The 21,977-nt window shown below is 45.8% G+C and overlaps 1 protein-coding gene across 4 annotated transcripts in view; it reads left to right on the plus strand.

Moving 5' to 3' along the window:
• TRPM3 (transient receptor potential cation channel subfamily M member 3) overlaps positions 1 to 21,977 on the plus strand; it is a 1,016,950-nt gene that overhangs the window by 990,325 nt on the left and 4,648 nt on the right. For all 4 annotated transcript variants that reach the window (XM_075559069.1, XM_075559071.1, XM_075559072.1 and 1 more), the window contains 3 exons: positions 13,410 to 13,560; positions 13,649 to 13,848; positions 18,412 to 18,544. In XM_075559069.1, the coding sequence (XP_075415184.1) occupies positions 13,410 to 13,560; positions 13,649 to 13,848; positions 18,412 to 18,544 (484 nt within the window). The remainder of the gene's footprint in view (positions 1 to 13,409; positions 13,561 to 13,648; positions 13,849 to 18,411; positions 18,545 to 21,977) is intronic.

Here is a 21,977-nt window from a genome sequence, read left to right on the forward strand (position 1 = left end):
TTAGAGCCTTGCATCTACGCATGCAACAGATTCACTTTCGTTGGCAGCGGCGTTGCAGGGTGTATAGTGACTTCAGGAACAGTGAACTGAAACATTGTCCTTCGTCACAGTTGGTGCAATGACAACACCCTTTGCTGTGGGCACTTTGGATTTTGAGGGTCTTTGCACCTAGGGCGGCGGTTCTCAACCTGTGGGTCGCGACCCCTGGGGGGGGCGTCGAGCGACCCTTTCACAGGGGTCGCCTAAGACCATCGGCAAACACATATTTCTGATGGTCTTAGGAACTGAGACACCGCTCCTCTGTCTCCAGGCGAGTCCGCCCACATGCAGATGCGACCACATACGAGTACCCAGCATGAAGACTGTTACCCATGGCACACCATGCTTCAAGACAACATTTCATGTACTTGTCATTAGAAATAAATCTTTCACAATTCGGAATTACATATTGTTTTGTGATTCATCACTATGCTTTAATTATGTTACATTTGTAACAATGAAAATACATCCTGCATATCAGATATTTACATGTGATTCATCACAGTCGTAAAATGACAGTTATGAAGTAGCAACGAAAATAATCTTATGGTTGGGGGGACACCACCACATGAGGAACTGTATGAAAGAGTCACGGCCTGAGGAAGGTTGAGAACCACTGACGTAGGGTCTCATCTTCCAGCACTATCTCCGAAGAGCCCAGGGGCTTTATTGGCTAATTTTCAGAAGTAGATCATCAGCACTTCCATCCTAACCTGCCTTGGTCTGGGAGCTCCCTGCGACCTGTTCACTGCGGGGAACCTTGCTGTCATTTGAAGCAACAGCGGCATAGCTACCGTCATCCGAGCAACATGGAAGCCGCCTTAACAAACTGATAGATGGGGATGGAGATGGCTACTGGTGTTATTGTATTGAGAAGGTCACATAGAATAGAGAAGAATGCCTACAGACTTTGGGTCAGAGCAAGGGTGTGGCCCTCGTTATCCATAATTACCACTGCAGTGGGCTATTCTTCCTGGTAAAGAGTGGGAACTCAGTATTTTCCAGATGAGTGACCAGATGGTTCTGCAGTTTCCCTTATTCTCCGTGTGATCTTAGGTACGGCAGCTCACCCTCCTGAGCTTGTAGTCTCTCACCTGGAACAAGGAGAGTGCATGTTGTGCACAGCTGCTAAGAGTGTCAGTGCAATGATGGACGTCAAGCGCCTGGCACAGAGTTTAACACATCTTATGCTTTTGACAGATCTTTGGTCTCAAATCACCACTGGCCTTTGCTTCTGAAGAGTCCCAGATTGGAAGCCCTGGAAGCAGCACTTCTTGAGGAAACAATCATTTTAAAATGTACATTTAAAAGTGAGCAGTTTCCAGAGACCCAGAATATCTGAGGGAGAAATCCCATGGTACCCTCAGGGTGGCCCGTACATCAGAACTGTAAGGACGGATATGAACAAGATGTCTATTTCTCAACCCTTCCCCCCTCTTTGGTTCCTGGGCAGCTACAGTGTGATATAGATTGGATGTTGGACATGCAGAGGATTCTGAAAAGAGTGTTAGAAATGCTCTTTTATCCTAAAACTCAGATTCTCATCTTTTTAAAGGGACACCAAAAGTTAACGAACACTACTGGTGCGGTGGCTGAATCACTGGCTGCTCAGCACAAGGTCAATGACTCACACCCACCAGGGAGGAAGACCATGCCGTCTGTCCTCGCAACGATTTAACCCCCAGAAACCCTAAATTGCTGTTCTACCCTGTCCTACAGGATCACTATGAATCAGAATCAAGTTAGCGACAATGGATTTTGTTTTATAAGCAAAAACGGCATCTCAGTGTCACCTTCAGTTGGCTGGTTGTGTGATTGGGACGTGAATAGGATTTGGAGACTGACATCTTGGTTCAGAGGGAAAGAGTATTTTGATTGACTAGCAGTAGCTACCATAAATGCAATGTATGACTTTTGTGAATAACTGACTTTTGTGCTGCAGTGATTTGCAACCTTCAAAAGACCAAGCATGCTCCTTGAACCTTGGTAATGGGAGGAAAGATGCTTCCTTTTCCCCTCTGGCTTTGATTTTTGCTCTCACAGGAACCTCCCTCAGTCGGCAGATCCTGGTGGCATTTGACATGACCTTGGAGCATATAAGATCACAGACACTCGTTCAGTAAAGCTATCATTAAGGTGGGCTTCAGTTGCAAGATGACCAAGTGAATGGAGGTTCCTATTTATTCCCTTAGCAACCAACCCACTGAACAATGAACAAACACAAAATAAGTCTCAAAATATTTAAAGATATTTAAATCATACAGAGCATCTTCTCTGACTACAGTGTTATGAAGATATCAACAACATGAAAAATATCTTTTTAAATGAAAAATAAATAAGACATTACTAACAACTTTTGCATCACAGAAGAAATCAAAAGTAAAATAAGTGTTTTATAGAAAAAATGAAAACAAAACATATCAAAATTTTTGAGACACAGCAAAAGCAGAACTAAGAGGAAAATTCCAAGAAATAAGTGACTACATTAAAAGAAGAAGAAATATCCAAAATCATTAACTTAAACGGACTTGAACAAATGGAAAAGGAATGCCAAAAGGAGCCCAAAACTGACACCTCCCACCCAAAGGAAATAATAAAGGTCGGTGCAGAAATAATAAAAATAGATACAATCAACAAAACTATAAATTCGTTCTTTAAAAGGATCCATAACAGAGACAAACCATTTGCTAAATTGACAAGAGAAAAACTAGAAGAGGAAAGTAACCAAATTAAGATATGAAAATTGTGAATTATAACTGTTCCAACAGAGATAAAGAAGATCCTGACTGTTTAGTTTGAAAATTGTTCTTCAATAAATTTGGAAATACACATGAAATTGACATATTACCTCCCAAACTAACACAAACAGGTGGGAAATTTAAACAGGTCATTACAGAATAAGAGATCTGAGCTGTCCTAGGAGGCAAAGGGCGTTTACAGAGGTCTAAATACAGGCATGTGCATGTGTAAATATATTTATATATGAGGATGGGGAAATAGATCTATGTGCATATATTTATAGGTTTAACATTAAGGTAGCAGATGGACATTGGGCCTCCACTCAAGTAATCCCCCAATGTAATAATACTTTGTTCTATTAAACTGGCATTCCATGATGCTCACCTTCCCGACACAATCCCTGAAGACAAAGCAGATGCATAAGAAAATGTGGTGAAGAAAGCTGATGGATCCCGGCTATCAAAAGATATAGCGTCTAGGGTCTTAAAGACTTGAAGGTAAAAATGCGGCCATCTAGCTCAGACGTCCACATGGAAGAAACACACCAGCCTGTGTGATCATGAGGTGTCGATGGGATCAGTTAGGCATCAAAGAACAAAAAAATCAAATCACTGTGTGCGAACCTCCCAGATACTATCACTGAAGACAAAGCGGGTGCATACGCAAATGTGGTGAGAAAAGCTGATGGTGGCCAGCTATCAAAAGACATAGCATCTGGGGTCTTAAAGGCTTGAAGGTAAACAAGCAGCCATCTAGCTGAGAAGCAACAAAGCCCATACGGAAGAAGCACACCAGCCTGTGTGATCACAAGGCATCAAAGAACAAAAGGTCATATCATTATGAATGGGGGGGTGAAGTGGGGACCCTATGCCCATCTGTAGGCAACTGGACATCCCCTTACGGAAGGGTCGCAGGGAGGAGACGAGCCAGTCAAAGTGCAGTGTAGCAATGCTGAAGCATACAACTTTCCTCTAGTTCTTAAATGCTTCCTCCCAACCAACTGTCATGATCCCAATTCCACCATAAAAATCTGGATAGACCAGAGGATACACACTGGTACAGATAGGAACTGGAAACACGGGGAATCCAGGACAGATGATCCCTTCAGGACCAGTGGTGACAATGGCGATACCAGGAGGGTGGAAGGAAGGTAGGGTAGAAAGGGGGAACCAATTATAAGGATCTACATATAACCTCCTCCCTGGGAGATGAACAACAGAAAAATGGGTGAAGGGAGACATCAGACAGTGTAATATATGACAAAATAATAATTTATAAATTATCAAGGGTTCATGAGGGAAGGGGGAAGGGGGAGTGGGGGGGGATGAGTAGCTGATGCCAGGGACTTATGTGGAAAGCAAACGTTTTGAGAATGACAAGAGTAACGAATATACAAATGTGCTTTATACAATTGATGTATGTATGGATTGTGATAAGAATTATATGAGCCCCCAATAAAATGAATTTTTACAAAAGAGAGATTTGAGCTGTCATTTTTAAAACTTCCGACTGAAAAGAAAGGAAAGGAGAAAGCCCAGGACCAGATGGCTACGCTGCAGAATTCTTCCAAGCATTCAGGGAAGAATTAACACCAATCCTACATAATCTCTTCAAAATCGTCACAGAAGGAACACTACCGAAATCTTTCTAGGAAGGAAGCATAATCCTGATTCCCAAACTAGGCAAACGCATCTCCATGAAGGAAATTATAGGCCAATATCACTTATAAATATGGATGTAAACTTTTGAACAAAATCTAACCAACAGATGTCAGCAAGTAACCAACAGATGTAAAGGATCATATACTCCAATCAAGTGGAATTCAGACCAGGATTATACAATGACTCATCATTAGTAAATCAAACAATGTAACCTACCACATCAATGAAGCAAAGGCTGAGAACTAGATGTTATTAATTGATACAGAAAAAGGCATTCCATGGAAGTCAACATTCTTTTGTGATGAAAACTCTCAGCAAAATAGGAATTGAAGGGAGATTTCTCAATATAATTAAGGATATATATATATATATATATATATATATATATGCAAAACCAACAGCCAATACTATACTCAACAAGAAAAGACCAAGAGGAACAAGAAGGAAACAAGGATACCCATGCTCACCATTCTTATGCAACATTTTATTGGAAGGTCTAATCAGAGCAATAAGACAGAAGGAGAAATAAAAATATCCAAATTAGAAAGAAAGAAATAAAACTAGCTGCATTTGCCAATGACATGACCTACACATAAAGACTTATAGTCTTGAAACCCACAAGGGCCCTGTAGGATCAATATGTGTTGGACGGACTGAATGGTAGTGAGTTAAGTATATATAAAACCCAAACCAAATCCACTACTATCTGGTCCATTCTAACTGATAGCAACCTTATGTGATGTTCCTGAACATATAAATTTTATGGAGGCATACAGCTTCATTTTGCTCCTGAAGAGTGGCTGGTGAGTTTGAACCACTGACCTGCAATTAGCAGTCCAATACCTATCCCAGAGTGTCACCAGAGCGGCTTCATCCTATACATAGATGACCCTAAATCAGTGGTTCTCAACCTTCCTAATGCCACGAGCCTTTCATACAGTTCCTCGTGTTGTGGTGACCACCCCTCAACCATAAAATTATTTTTGTTCTTACTTCATAACTGTAATTTTGCTACCATTATGAATCGGGCAACCCCTGTGAAAGGGTCGTTCAACCCCCAAAGGGGTCACGACCCACAGGTTGAGAACCACTGCCCTAAATATTCCACAAGAAAAGTGTGCAATTTTGCAGAATAAAGTGTAAGATCAACACACAAAAATTAGTTGGGTTTCTCTACACCAGCAAAGAGTTCTCCCAAAAGGAAACAATAAAGAGGTACCATTTACAATGGCCCACAAATCATTAAAATACCTAGGAATTAACCTAACCAGGACATAAAACACATATACAATGAAAATCATTAAACGTTAATACAAGAGACAGGAGAGAAAAAAAATAGAATAGTAGCCCATGTTCACAGTAGTCTCAGGCCCTTGAAACTTTGACACTGTTTGATTCAATCTCAGGCACTGATTTCCATTTTCTTGTTGCCTCTTCCAATCTGGCTCTACCACTCCAAGACTCCATTTCAAAATGCAACCTCTCAGGAGTGGCATGTCACAATGTCAACACATCATTTTTTTTCCCCTTGGCTGTGCACAGGGTCTGGGAGTTGGGAGATGATCATATAACACTTGTTGGCAAGGGACAGAAACCCAATTCAAATGGGTGCTAGTACATTGGGATTGTATGGTTTGCCCTGGTGGCTTAGTTGGTTACTTGTTGGGCTGCTATCCACAAAGGCAGCAGTTCAAACCCCAGCTGTCCCAAGGGAGAGAGATGTGACTATTTACTCCTATAAAGATGTATGGTCTCAAAAACCCAAAGAGGCAGTTCTTAGGATCTCTATGAGTCAAAACGGAATTGATGGCAGTTTGTTTATTTTGATGATTGAAATACCCAGTTGGCATCAACTTGACCCTAACTCATGGCTACCCCACTGTGTCAGAGGAGCGCTGTGTGCCACGGAGTTCTCGGTGGTTGGTTTTTAAGAAGTAGATTACCAGGACTTTCTTCCATGCCACCTCTGGGAGGACTCAAATTTCCAAACCTTTGGTTAGCAGCGAGTGTGTTAACAATTTGCTCCACTCAGGTATTCCTTGTTTAACTGATGAGGGCTGAATTTAGACTGACTAGGTCAAGACTCCACCTCTGTTCTAGGTAATGGTGTTACTCTGTCCCTCTCTAGCTGGCAGCTGTATATTTCATTTTAAAGAAAGAGCTTTTAAGTTACACCAGTTCCGGCAGAAGTCCCACACTGAAGTTTCTTGACTCAGATGTGACTTGGGTCACATGTCCCTCCCTGAGCCAATCACCACAAAGAGTGGATCAAACCTGCTGATTACACTCCTAGATCTGGATCCAAGCATCCTGGGAAGAGAGAAGGAAGAGCGGTTCCACAAAGGGAAACAAAAACTTGTATCAGAGGAAGGGGAAATGAATGCTACAGACAGATGGAACCAGCTTTAAACCACTAGCGGGACTCTACATTGACCATCACCCACAAAGAGAGAGACCACAACCTGCTACCTCAAAGGAAGGTGGTGGTGACAGTGTACTGACTTCCTGAAAGAGACTTTGGAGAAACCCCACACAAGCGTCAGGTCTCAAACACAGAAACTATAATCGTAGCCATAGTCTGCATGTCCAAGTAGGCTGTGCCCCATGCCATCTTGGTGTGTGGGACCTGGGGGATGTCCCTGGAAACACGAGCTCTTATATAATGGTTGGTGCCACGTGACAATGTAATGGCATACCCTCCTGAAGTCAGCTTCTTTTCTTTTAATCATTTTACCGGGGGCTCCTACAACTCTTGTTACAATCCATACATCAATTATATCTGACATGTTTGTACGTGTATTCCATTGTCCTTTTCTAGACATTTACTTTCCATTGAACCCTTGGGATCGGATCCTCTTTTTTTCCCCTCCCTCCTTCCCCCACGCCAAGAAATCAGCCTCTTATCAGGACTTCTGGGCACCTAGTCAGTCTTCCGCAGCAGTAGACATCTGTGAGCTTGAGTCACAGCACTTTCCAGGGCAGATAAATAACAAGAACACGGACATCATTAGAAGTCATTACACAAACTGCTGCTGCACATAATGTCTCCTACTTCGTTGGCAATATTGTCAAGTGAATACTGTGATCCGTAATGATTCATTTTTATTATCATTGCCACTGTTGCAAGGACCATCTAGGTCATTGATGCTGTACCTGTTGCTACAGAATCCAGGTGATGGGATGTGTGTGCTCCCTCTCCTAATAGCTCACATCTAAGTTATTTGAGATTAAGTCTCACCATCCTTGCTTCTAGGAGCATTCTGACTATATTCTTCCAAGATAGATTTGTTCTTTTTGACAGTCCATGGTACTTTCAATATTCCTCTCCACCATGATAATTCAGAAGAATCTATTCTTCTTCGGTCTTCCTTACACAATGCCCAATTGTGTGCATCTGAAGGGATTGAAACTACCATGGCTTGTGTCAGGCACATCTTAGTCCTCAAAGTGACAGCCTTGGTTTTTCAACACTTTAAAGAGGTCTTGTGAAGCAGATTTACCCAGTGTAATGGGTCATTTGATCTCTTAATTTCTACTCCCTTGAGCATTGATTGTAGACCCAAGCAAGACTAAATCCTTGAATACTTCAATCCTTTCTCCATTTATCATGATTTTACCTATTGGTCAACTTGTGAGACATTTTGTTTTCTTTAAATTGAGTTGCAATCCACAGCAAAGACTGCAGTCCTTGATCTTCATCAGCAAGGGCTTCATGTCCTTCTCAATTTCAGCTACCAAGGTTGGGCCACCTGCACATTTCAGGTTGTTAATAAGCCTTCCTCCAATCCTGATGCCGCTGTCTTCTTTATATCATCCAGTTTCTCTGATTTGCTCAGCATACAAATTGAATAAGTACGATGAAAGGATACAACCCCGATGCACAAACACTATGCTTAATGATTGCGAAACAAAGAAGAAAAAGACATAGTCCCTGACTTTGAGAAGACTCGAAGTCTGCTCATTACAAAACAAAAATGAGGATGACACCGGCTAATGTTAATGAAGGGATAACTTAATTATGCATTATCTCATTCACTGATCTCAACAACGTCATGGGTGTGCACTGCTACTATCCCCATTTCACAGATGGAGGAGCTGATATTTAAGGAGTGAGCTAAAGACCCATGTCTGCATTTGAAGATGGTGGCATCGGGGTTTGAATCTAGAGCTGCATGACTATCATGCATGTTCCAGTGGCCCTGTGGATTAGTGTTGGACTGCAAACTGGAAGTTTGGTGGTTCAATTCTCCACTTGTCAGGACAAAGTGAGGCTGCCTGCTCCCATAAATATTTACAGCCTAGTAAGCACTAGATAAGATTGATATGCATAGAAATGGACTTGCAATGGCAGTGGGTTCTGGAATAGGTGAGGAATAAAAAGTGGGGGAAGGTAAAATAAATAAATGCCCCATACGGTAGGCTGGATACTGCCAGGGCCAACCATATCAAATCGAATACACATATTTTTAAGTTGGTCCATTTTTTTAATAAGTAGAGGCCTTTGAGGAATTAAAGAAGCTCTACTGGGGCTGTGGTTACGTGTCAAGCTGCTAACTGTAAGGTCGGAAGTTGGAATTCCCCAGCCTCTTCATGGGCGGAAGATACAGCCGTGTGCTTCCCTAAAGATTTGCTACCTTAAGAAAAACCCGGGGACCCCCTGGAGCAGTCTACTCTATTGAATGGCAGTGGCTTAGTTAGGTTTGGCTTTGAGGAGTTGACAAGAAGGACGCAGTCGATTATACTATCTGTAGGCTGCAGTCACCCTAACAGTTACTTGAAGCAAGAGAAAGCTTACTGTTCTCCCGGGTTTCCTCCCTAACAAACTAGGGGCATCGAGGAGGAAGTGGCTGCATAAAGCAATTGTGGTTGAGTCTACTCTGACTCATGGTGACCCTGTGTGTGTCAGAGGACAAGAGGGTTTCCTTTTCTCCCAGAAATAGATCTCCAGGATGTTCCTCCCAGGCACCTTTGGGTGGGTTTGAACTGCCAATCTTTCCGTTCGTAGTCACATGCTTAACTGTTTGCGCTGCTCAGAGCCTACATGGCCCTCACTCAGGAGTCAGAAGAAAAAGCTGGATGAACTCTGGCCCTCATAAGTGTATTTCACCTTCTCTGAAGTGAAGCCATGTAGTGGTTACACATTCAGTTGCTAACCAGAAGGTCAGCAGTTCAAAACCAGCTGCTCCTCGGGAGAAAGAGGAAGCCATCTGCTTCTATAAAGAATTATCATCTTGGAAACCCACAGGGGCAGTTTAATTCTACCATAGCCTATAGGGTCACTATAAGTCAGAATTGACTCAATGGCATTGAGGGAAAGAGAGTCAATAAATGGAGATGAGGGGTCACCTCTCTGTAAACTTCATTATTTCTGCTGCTGCTGCTTGTTGGAAGAGCCCACCAGGAGGCAACCCCCTTCACAGTCAGCAAAAGGGGTTGGGCAGGGAGGGGAAGCTCCATGGACAGGTGGGTCCTACACAGAAACTACCATAATGTTACCCAAAAAATAAAGAAAATTCCCACAGTCACCGAGTCAATGGTGACTCTAAGTGACCCCCTGTGGGTTTCTGAGACCGTCCAGTTTACAGGAATAGAAAGCCCCGCCTTTCTCCTATGGAGCTGCTGGTACCGGATCGCAACCCACCGCATACCCGTTACACCACCAGGGCTCTTATCACGATGTTCCAGCAGGTGAAGAAGAGGCTGGTTATTGGGCAGCAAAGAGAAAAGGGAGGCGGGCAATGGACGGGCATGCCACTGGAAGAAGGTCAGCCAGAATGGGAAGAACATCTATATATATATATGGATTAAAGAGGTATCACCTTTTCTAAAACCCGTCATGATTGTTTGTTTTTCAAAGGATCACTGATACATGTTTGCATGAAAAACAGTCAGGGAGACCACAGATTCTTCATTGGTCCATCAGGCGAGAGCAGGCTAAAAGACAAATCTATCTCTCTCTCTCTCTCTCTCTCTCTCTCTCTCTCTCTCTCTCTCTCTCTCTCTCTCCTGAAAAGAATCTGTGCACCAGTTAATCTGTGCTTCCCGAGGGTGGACCGCCTCACTCACTTTTCCAGGCATATAACGAACGGTCACTGTTGCTCCCTGCTTTCCAGGATGGTCACAGTCTCTTGGGCAGCTCAATGATAAGAAGTGTGTAAAGTATTCAAGATGGCTACAGTTGTGTCAGGGCTCAAGATGGAGTTATGACTCTGGCCGCAGACTGCAGCCTTCTGTGAGCCAAATGCCTTTAGATTTCAGGTTCTAATGCAGGAGAGAGAGGGAAAGGGATCCCTGAGACCTGTGTGCAGCCAAGGGAGCAGTGGAGACCTAACGAATGCATGCTTTGTGCCAAAGCAAGAGGGGGACTTCTGCAAAGGAGCTCTGCAAGTGTCCAAACCTACTCAGAACAAGGGATCAGACTGGACTTCGTAAGTAGGCAGGTGGGGGTGGCAAGGGCATGTCTGAGAGTGCCCATCTACCAGATCATGTCCACATGAGCTCTGTTGTTCGGTCAACAAACCCTGGACTTGCATGGATGTGAGGATATGTGCACTGGGCCGGGAACTGGGATACCACACAGGTTCCATTGGGAATCTGGCGTGGGACACCGGCAAGTAAAATGACAGTGGCCATACCCCGGGAGAAGACACAGCAAGGGCCAGTGGACCCTTAGACCTTCAGGGAAGTTCCGTCTAGACACTGTGAGGGACCTGTTTGGCTTTCAGGAAGCAAGGTGAGCTCTGAAGACAGAGTGAAGGATGGAGGGTGGATGTGAGAAGGAGGTGCCCGGGAGGCTTTGGGAAGCAAATGAAGAAGCCTGGCTCAAAATCAACCGGGCAGAGGGAGTGTGGTCTTTCTGGGAACTACAAGCAGCTCCATCTACTGTAGTGGTTCTCCACCTTCCTGATGTCGTGAATCTTTCATACAGTTGTTCATGTGGTGGTGACACCCCCTCCCCCACCAACCATAACATTATTTTCGTTGCTACTTCATCCCTGTCATTTTGTTACTATTATGAATTGGGCGACCCCTGTGCAAGGGTTGTTCGACCCCCCCAAAGGGGTCGCGACCCACGGTTGAGAACCGCTGGTCTGGTGTGCGTGCTGGGACTGAACGTAGGAAGTGACAACTTTGCGCTTCATCCTGAAGCCAGTCGGGCCCTCCAACAGGGATGTGTGGGGTGGTTGGTACCACAGATGCCAATATGGAAAAAGGAGTCCAGCCGCTTGTCAACACCTGTCTAACACCCAACTGCCTTCCAGTAGAGCCACAGGAAGGGCCTGCCACCTCTTTCTGAACACGACAAACAGGAACCTGCAGGCCTGGGATGACACCATCCCCAATCTGCTAAAAGGATGGATTTCAGACCTTAGGGCACGTCACCCAACTCCTTATTTTTCCAGCCTAATTCAGTGTCAGGGGTCTCAACCTTCTTGGCTCATGTATGAGAATTAGGAGGACAACTTTAAAACCAACAAACACTGCCTGGAGCACCTTCAGAGACTCACCTTTCGTCATCTGGGGTGTTGTTGGGCACAGGTATTTTTCAAAGCACCCCAGGTGATCCCCATGTGCAGCCAGAGTGTAAGAGCACGCAGGCTCACAACAGGAACTGTCCAAGAGGAGTGGGCTCCCGTGACAGGGGCCCCAGCCTGGGAGTAGATTCTCTATCAACTGTCTAGACCCCCCCGGCAGACCCTCAAACGCAGTTGGTGGCAAGGGCTTCGAGCCAGTGGCCACAGGACGAGGACCAGAGGGGGCCAGGGCAGTCCGGTCGGTGCCCTGGCCTTTTCCAGAAGTAGATCTTCCAGGCCTTTCTTCTGATACACTGGTGTGTGGATTTGAACCCCCGACGTTTCTGTTAGCAGCTGAATGTGTGAATCATGTGCACCACCCAGGGTTTCAAGAGGTTCTCGGGCACCCCTTATTTTTTGTGTGGCTTCAACTTGAAGGCAGTGAGTGGCTTTGGGCTTTCCTCCCCTCCCTGCCTTTACACAAGTGGACGCAAAAGCATTTTGTTCTAACAAGGGAGCCGGAGAGGCAGGCCTTCCTCGCCTGTCCCTGCTCACCTAGGGGCGTGTGACCCTGGGCCACATGGATAGGGGACTTTGTCAACTTGGTGGCTGTCCCTTCCTTTCTGTGAACTTACCCAGAAACTGCAAGCAAACCTCTTCCACACATTACTCAAGCTCACCCAATCCCACCCATCACTTCCTCCTCCTTCCCTCCCCCAAATACCCACCCTCAGACACCCTCACCATCCCAACCCCACATTCTCCTGGTTCATTGTTCAGAGCAGTTGGGACTTTGTTTCCTGAAAAGCACCTGGTGGGCCTGGCTGGGAGGGTCCCTCAGTCCTCTCCGTGAGACCAGCTGTCCTGAGTACCGAGTGGCAAGCCTCCCAAGACTTCCCAAGGCATTGCCCTCCTTGGCTCTTTCCGTGTGAATGGAGACAGCAAATCGTTAGCTCGAGCCCCGGGTTGACTCTCATAGCCATTAACAGCTGCCTCCATGCTAATTCCCAATCAATAGTCCGCCCTGTTGTTACAGCTGTCGGCTCCCGGCCGGCACCGCATGTGTTGAGTGTAACGTGACAGGGCCATGGACCCTTCTGGCTCCTCAGACTATGCCCTGGAAAGCCCTCTGCTGGCTCCAGAGGGACACTAAGTGCCTCTGGGGACCAAGGGGCAGAGAGAGCAGGCGGGGGCTTCACACTCACCTTTCGTGTCAGAGGACACCTGGAGAGGAGACAGCAAGCTGTCTCCTGTGCAGTCGTGGCCCCTCAGGCTATCCACAATGCTTCCATTTTTCTGCTTTGTTGGTTTGGGATTTGTTTTCCCCCCTGTGTGTTTGAGATGGCTGTGTTTTCCCTCCAGCTGAAAACCTTCATTCCAATCAGCCCTTTGCTTTGTTTTCTTAAGTCGCGTCATGCCACGGTGGCTCATTTCTTGCCTGTGTCACTTCCTCCAGCTCCCTGTGGGCAGAACGAGACCCGGGAAGACGGGAAAATCATCCAGCTGCCTCCCTGCAAGACTGGAGCCTGGATCGTGCCCGCCATCATGGCCTGCTACCTCTTAGTGGCAAACATCCTGTTGGTCAACCTCCTCATTGCCGTCTTTAAGTAAGTGGGTCCTTCCTCAGACCACCTGGTGGAGGAGTCTCCGAGGGCGAGGGATTTTCTCACTTGATGCTCTCCGTCTCTCTTACAGCAATACATTTTTTGAGGTAAAATCAATATCCAACCAAGTGTGGAAGTTTCAGAGGTATCAGCTCATCATGACGTTCCATGAGAGGCCAGTTCTGCCCCCACCTCTGATCATCTTCAGCCACATGACCATGATCTTCCAGCACCTGTGCTGCCGATGGAGGAAGCATGAGAGTGATCCTGACGAGAGGGACTACGGCCTGAGTAAGCATCCTGCGCCACCCCCGGCTACCCTCACGACAGAAAGCCCTACCCTGGAAATAGGCCATGCTGCAGGCCCAGACCACCCAGTTCCTCCTGCTTTCCGCCGACAGAAAATGGGCCTGGGGACTTGGGAGGGAAGGGTACATTTGCATAGGAAACAGTATTAGTGAGAAGATGCCAGAAGCAGAAGCTGAGTACTCTTCACCTCATCTCCTCCTCCTGCTTCTTAGAAGTGCGGATAGGGAGGAGACACAGCTCACGCACGCACTTACATGTTGCCGGGAGAAGCCAGGCGCTGGGCAAGAACTCCGTGTTTGGTAAAGTAGAAGGTGAGTAAAACAGAGGAGGATCTGCGACAAGATGGACTGGCATCGTAGCTGCAACCAGGGCCTCCGAGGTGCCTACAACGGTGAGGCTGGCGCAGGGCCAGGCAGGGTGCCATTCTCTTGTGCACAGGGCTGATCTGAGCGGGACTCAACTGGACAGAGCCAACCATGACGGCCAGCTCGTGTTATTTCTTAGTACGATGAACTCAAACTCCAGCAGGTCTGTCGAAGCAGCTTCCTGGGTTCTGAGTTTCTGACTTTCCAGGTGTCCCGCCTTAAAGCTCGACCACATTAATATGCGCCCGAGACGAGTTTGTAAAGTGAAGGCGGTGAGAATCAGGACGCTGGCCTTGCCTGTGTGTGTCAGGGTCTCCCACGGTCTCCAGCGGGCAGGACTGCCACCCTCATGTGGCTCATTTTAAGGGAAAGATTTGAGTCTTCTTTCCCTGATCCCTTTCCACCTTGCACAGGTTCCGACTTTCAAAGGTGTTACTATGCATAACGCAGAAAGCACCACCTGTGAGTTGCATTTGACAAAGTTTCACTTTCCGTGACCACTTTTGGCCCTAAAATTCTTTGGATCTTAAATATATTCGTAAGCCTTAGAATCCGTGCCGATAGGGCCTCACCCAGGGCCCCAAAGTCACTTACCAATAAAGGTTGTCCCATCAATGTTGAGAAAAGAAATGTATTTATCTACAGCAGTGGTTCCCAACCTTCCTAATGCCGTGACCCTTTCACACAGTTCCTCATGTGAGGGTGACCCCCCAAGAAGAAAATTATTTCCTTTGCTACTTCATCACTGTCATTTTGCTATTATGAATCGGGCGCCTCCTGTGAAAGGATCGTTCGACCCCCAATGGCGTTGTGACCCACAGGTTGAGAGCCGCTGATGTAGAGCTTAGGAAGCGAGCAGTGTGGAGACTCGTTTTCGGCCATGTGCACATTCTCACAGGACACAGACCTGAAGCCCAAGACCGTGACTGTCTCGTTGCCGTTCATAGAGGCAACAGACAGCGTCTCCACATCACTGGAACACAGATGGGGCAAATTCCCCGTTTCAGAGACGAAGGATGTCAGAGGTGTGGCTGGGTCACAAAGAGATGACAGAGGTGTGGGCATCTGCTTTATATTCATTAATAAACCAGGCAAAGGGGACTTTTCACAGCCTGTCCGTGGACTAGTTAAAAGAACCTAAGACACCTCTAGTTGCCGCCACAGCCAACAACTTGCAGAACCTCAGATGAAAGCACTCTGGAGGGTAAAATGTCATTTTTCTTGTAAAATGTGACATATGACTGGTTTTCCCCCAAAATGGCATTTGGAAAAAAGAGTATTAGATCTAGCCAAGAAAGTCCAATAAGACATGCTTTAAAGTGCTAGAAGAGTAAATATTAAATATAGGTAATCCCCAACTTACAACGGGGTTCTGTCCCAATGACCCTGTCCTAAGTTGATCTCACATGGGTCAGATACCACTTTTTTTCCCTCTTTTTTTTTTCAGTTTTCATTATTGTTGCCGTTTGTTATCAGTATCTTTATTAAGGCCTTGGAAGCATTACATATTCTGCTCTGGGAGATCTTCATCTTTATCTTGCCCAGCCCTTCCTGCATTTGCCGGCAGCTTCAGCATCGGTGCTTGCTGCTTCTGCAGTTAAACACACATTGGATGACCCAGGCATGCGTGGGAAATGATGGAGCCTGCCCTCTGGGACACTGAAGCACTCAGAGCAGGCTTCCGCTGACTGTGGCCTTGGGTTTACAGAAGGGGCGAGTGCTTTCCTTGGAAATATCCATGAACTCATAGGAATCCCCTTCTGCCTGTGGTCTACCCATCAAACCACCAGCAGCTTCTCCATCTCACACACTGGCCTCCTCTGTGTGTAAAATGTCAGTTTTAGATCAACTGTCCCCTTTAGCTGCCTCCAAAATCCTATGCTTTTGCTTCATGATCGTTGCAACAGCCCAATGACACCGCCCTGCTTCTCTTGCCATTTCATCTACTGGCCCCTTCCTCCCCTACCCTCCATCACTGATCATAGACTGTAAAGAACTTCATGTTTACATCCATGCCTAGAGCCATCCTCACTGTTTCTGGATTAAAATCGACAGCAGCATGGCTTCGTTCGCTAGGCCTATTAACGGAGAGATAAACAGTGCAGGTGCTGTGTGCGACTTGAAAAACTCACCTTCAATTTAACAGTGGATGCTCCTGGTGGTAGAAAAATCTGAATAAGGTCGTGCTAAGGGGTCGCTGAGTCCGAATCAACTCAGTGACAGTGGGTTTTGATAGGGGCCCTGGTGGAACCCTGAGTTAAGCATTGGTTAAGCTGCTAACTACAGGATCCGTGGTTCAAATTCAACATCAGGTCCATGGACGAAAGATGAGGCTGTCTGCTTTCATAAAGATTTACTGCCTCAGAAACCCTAAGCAGGGTGGCCTGAGTCCGTGGCTGTGGGTGTAGGACTGGTTCACAATGAAGTCAGAGTCATCATTTCTTCCCAGCTGATTCCGACGAAGGCCTTGGGGCAAGCCTGAACTGTCTCACAAAGCCCATTCCCAGCAACCTGAAACCCAGGAGTTAACAAAAATTGGAGACAACTCCAGCGGCACCTCAAGGTCACAGGATAAGAAGGACATCCCCAATTGTTTTTCCAATCCTACTCTCCTATCTGAACCTGATTCATTGGCCATCAAATGCTTCAAATTTCCACTGGGCCCTTTCAACCACTGTATCAGAATTGATGTGGCCCGTTAGTAGCGATAGGCTAACAATGATGTAAATAAGGCATAAAAAAACACAAAAACATAAAAACAAACTCACTGCCACTGAGTTGATTTTGACTAATAATGGCCCTATAGGACCAAGTAGAACTGCCCTTGTGGGTTTCCAAGATGATAACTCTTTACAGGAGTAGAAAGCCTCATCTTTCTCCCCATGGAGCGTCTGGTGGTTCCAAGCTGTTGACCTTGCACTTAGCACCCAAAGTGTAACAACACAGGATGCCACAGCCAACGGCTCGCAGTACTTCCTTGTTCAAGCTCACTTTCGCTCATCACGCTGTCTTGTCTCATGGTCACAAAAGAGCTGCTGTGGTTCCAGACACGACAGTCACGTTCAAGGCAGGAAGAAGAAGAGAAGGCGAGTGTGTGAGTCTGGGTCCATCAGAGAAACATCCACAGAAACTCGTGTATAAGAGAGAGTTTTCTATAAAGGTTAAGTGCACATCAAGAAAACATCCCAACCCAGTGCTGCCCAAACCCTCAAGTCCAATATTAATCCATTAACCCATATGACCAACACCAATCCACAAAGTCCTCCTCCATCTCACAAAACACACACTATGATGCTGATTGCAGGAGGAAAGCCGAGTCAGTGAATGTGTAAGCATCTCAGTGCTGGCAGGGGTCTCCACATGGCTGCTCCAGCACCCAGGGCTGCACTGGGGTAGGTCCATGTGGCTTCTTCTCGGGGATGTCTTACAGGAAGTGAACCTTGTCAGCTGAAACAAAGCAAGAGACCCAATAAGTAGAAAGGCAAGGCTCACCAATCCATTTATCCCGCTGCCCTTCAATTAACTCCACATGTGTTTATCAGCCAGGTTAGCACAATAAACTAACTACCTCAAAGAGAAAAGGTAAAAAGAAGTAGCTGTGGTTCTCTAGCCTCTCAGAAAAGTCACGTCTCTTCCCAAAGCACCACTACTTCCAGCAAGAGACATCTTTCGATGCATAGGCCAAACTGAGCTGCTAATCTCAGAGAATGTTAGAAGCAAACATATGTGTTTGAATTTTCAGAGTCAGCAGTGGCAAGGTGGAAAAGGGAGAATGGAATTGCAAAAGGGCTTTTAGTCAAGCTAACCATCAGTATCTGTCCACCATGCCTTTCAGTTCAGAGATTGGTGGGGGGGAGGGGCTTTCAAGAAACCTCCATTCTCTGGGTGGCTTCCCTTTTCTTGATTTAGCTGTGGTTTAGGGTTTATGACTTGTATCATTCAAACATGTGCTCCACTCCCACGGTGAATGTTAAGTCCAGAAGGAAAACCGTGGTAAGGTCCCTGACTGGGTGGGGATTTACTGTGAGATTCAGCAAAGAAGCTGGATCTCTTTTCATCTCCTTGACTTAGATTAAGAATGCCATTAGCCCACCCCCACCCCCAAACTGATACCCTCGCTTGGACTCCTCAGCCTCACACTTTGGCTCGCTCTCTCTCCCCGTCATTTTTCCTTCCACAGAACTCTTCATAACTGATGAAGAGCTCAAGAAAGTACATGACTTCGAAGAGCAGTGCATCGAAGAATATTTCCGGGAAAAGGACGATCGCTTCAACTCATCTAATGATGAGAGAATACGAGTGACCTCAGAACGGTATGGTCCATAGCCTCGTGTCCCCAGGGGATGACTTCAGCAAGAGGTGGGGAACAGCTGGCCCACTGGCCACATACAGCCCTCCAAACCCTCAATACCCACTAACATCACACACCTCGCTGAAGAGAATCCGTTCCAACCATCACATTAGGGGTTATGTGAGTTAATTAGGGGTGAGTTAATTAAAATATAGCAGGTTAATTTTTAGGTTGATCATTCTGTATGGAGTGCAAATGATGTTATAATATCCAAATGGCCCTTGGCAGAAAAAAAATAAAGAGAAAATAAAAGGTGTCCCCATGCCTGGTTTAAGTCATGGCGTGTTTTATCAACTAAATCTGCCCAGTCACAAAACAGAGACCCCTTGCGTGAATTGTTCTTGTCCAAGAACTCATCAAGGTTTCAAGGGAACAGAATATTGTCTGAAGTTATGCACAAAATCAGGCAGACGGGGGGGGGGGGGGGGGGGGGCAATCACAACCTACAGATGCTCGCATTCTCCAGCGGGGTATAGTAGTCCCTGTTAGACTCTAGATTGATGAGTTAACTCCAAGATGCCATTAGCGTTACTGGCCAGAATCCAGAAAGTTCTAGCCCAGACTCAAATCAAGACAGACCCAACCAAACTCCAGACTCCTCGATGGGGTTGGGGTCCAGCTGGATCCCTGAGAATCTTTCATCTTGTTGTGGTCGTGCTTGCTGGGTGTTATTGAGTCCGTTCAGACTCCCACTGACCCCACGCACAACAGAACCACACACTGCCCAGGCCTGCCCCATCCGCACAACGGCTCCCAGGCTTGAGCTCATTGTGACAGCCACGGTGTCAGTCCATCTCGCTGAGGATCTTCTTCTTCACTGTTGCTCCACTCTCCCAGGCATGATGTCCTTCTCCAGGGACTGGTCTCTCCTGACAACAGGTCCAGACTATGTGAGACAAAGTCTCACCATCTTTGCCTCTAAGGAGCACTCTGGTTATACTGCTTCTGAGACAGATTTGTTTCTCCTATGGGCAGTTGATTGTACTTTGACAATTGAAACACACCCATTCTTCTGCGGGCTTCCTGATTAGATGTCCAAGTTCCACATGCATGTGAGGCCATTTAAAATACCACGGCTCAGGCCAGGAGCATATTAGTCCTCCAATTCACATCTTTGCTTTTTTCTCTAAAGAGGTCTTGTGCAGCAGATTTTCCCAATTCAATTAGTTGTTCGACCCCCTGCCTGCTGCTTCCAGGAGCATTGATTCCAGGTGTAGCTTCCAGAGAGGAGTGGATAGCGGCCCTCCCACTTTTCCAGTTGCCTTTGGGGCCACTCCAAGTCACAGAAACCTGGGTGGGCAGAGTAGAACTGTGCTCCATACAGTCGCCACTGCCTAGTTTTTTCTGAGCTAGATCATCACTCTTTCCTTCCAAGGCACCTCCATCTGGGTTAATTTGAACTTCCAACCTTTTGGTTAGCCACTGAGCACATGAATTGTTGACACCACCCAAGAACACCAGAAGCCGTGCCAGTGCCTGCTGTATGTGGGTGCTCGAGACAGCCTTAATGCGTTTGACTTGTGGATTAGCTGTGGTGACGACCAGGGTTTGGTTCCAAATTTCATTGCTTTGGCTTTCTATAAAATGAGCTAAAGCGGGTGTGGGAGCGGCTAAGATTGTTCCATGCCAGTGGTTAGACACTTTTCTATCTCATTACCCGAACAGTTCTGCAGGCCATGACGGCTGGGAAACCATCTCCAAAATAAAGGGAAGAAAACCCTTTGAATTTAATAAATCCAGTGTGAGGAAAATGCACTTTAATCTTCTCGTTTTTCTTATTTTGTTATGGACTCATTAAAAAATAACTAAATGCCATCGCAGACTGACACATCCAAAATGTCGCATTTGGGAATCGCTGTTCTCAAGAATACCCAGAGTGTTAGAGAAACCTGTGTGGCTTTCAATTTTAAGTATTTGAGGTGTAGAGCTACCTGGAGCAAATTATAAATAGTGTAAAAAGACATAGCCCACGGACGACGGTTGCCGAGATGACTCAAGGTGCTAAGATTGAAGGTAGTCACTTCTACTTTTCATGATGTGGCATTTTGTCTGCTTATCCAATTCAGATATTCCCTAGTGGCTCAGGAGAAATTGCCTAAGTGGCATTTTCCTGTCCCTGCACCTTTATTTCTCTAAGGAATGCAGTCTGGATCATAGACTTACCTGCACATGCCACCGAATGATTATTTCTGTAGGTCCCCAGCCAAGATTAATGAAGTTCAAAGCCACGCACAGATTTTATACACATCTATCACTGCAAAAGAGACCATTTTTACAATGATATGATGGAAAGTGATTTTCTGGCAAATAGAGCAGGAAGCTGAAAATCCAAAGATATCTCTCTCTCTCTCTCTCTCTCTCTCTCTCTCTCTCTCTCTCTCTCTCTCTCTCTCTCTCTCTCAGGCCTTGAGAAACTCGTAGATTAAAGGGACAATGTGTGTTTCCCAGAAAATTATGCCATGTGGACGCATTACCTACCGCTCAGATATAATGCCAACTCCTGACCATTCACACCACCCAGGGACGTCAATGCCAGTTACCCAGAGAGAAGGGGTGGGAAAGTGAGAAAGAAAGAAAGAATAAGGTCGTGCACTTATTGCTAGGTGCTACAGAATTCACCTCAAATTATTTACGGCCTTGTTTTCTTAACAGCTTGGTTGACATATAACTCACATCTGAAACAACCCAATGGTTGAATCATAGTAGGAAGAGTTATGCCATCATCACCACCATCTGTTTTAGAACCTTTTCTTCTGTCTTGCCCTGTCTGTCATTAACTCCCCATTTCTCCCCATACTGCTAAGAAACTTTTAATCTAGGTACTGTCCAGATAGAAAACAAAAAGGAAACCAAATAATAATAACAAAATAAAATTGAGGAAAACCTCCATAAGAAAGAAAGCAAAAATGATTAAAAACTAGAACAGATTCAAAATTAGTCAAAAGGCAAAGCAAATTATGAGGTGTGAAATTTGAACCAAACCATGTCTGGAATCACCAACTTTCCCGTGCACTTCGTCTGGTCACAGCCTATTCACAGTCCTGGCCTAGGGTCCGATGAGATTTATAGGGGTCTTAATCCACGTGGGAGCCCTGCATGTGGATTTCGGGCTTTCCTTGTCATGCATCGCCTTCTGCAAACCGAGGACTCAGAATTTAAGCTCTAATACTGTCCCCTCCTCCAGTCTTAGATTTTATTATTTACAAGCCTTAGATCACACATCCCAGTGTGCTTCTTCCATATGAATTTATTTGACACCTCACTTTAAGACCCCAAATGCTATATTTCTGATTTCTTCATCACACTTTGCCATAGCACCCTTATATCCTGTGATCTCTTTGTGAGGGCAAGGAAGAATGGCATTCTTCTTCTAAGTCAGGCTTCTGAAAAGAGGC

This window comes from Tenrec ecaudatus, chromosome 10 (genome assembly GCF_050624435.1).
Source record: "Tenrec ecaudatus isolate mTenEca1 chromosome 10, mTenEca1.hap1, whole genome shotgun sequence".
Lineage (NCBI taxonomy): Eukaryota > Metazoa > Chordata > Mammalia > Afrosoricida > Tenrecidae > Tenrec > Tenrec ecaudatus.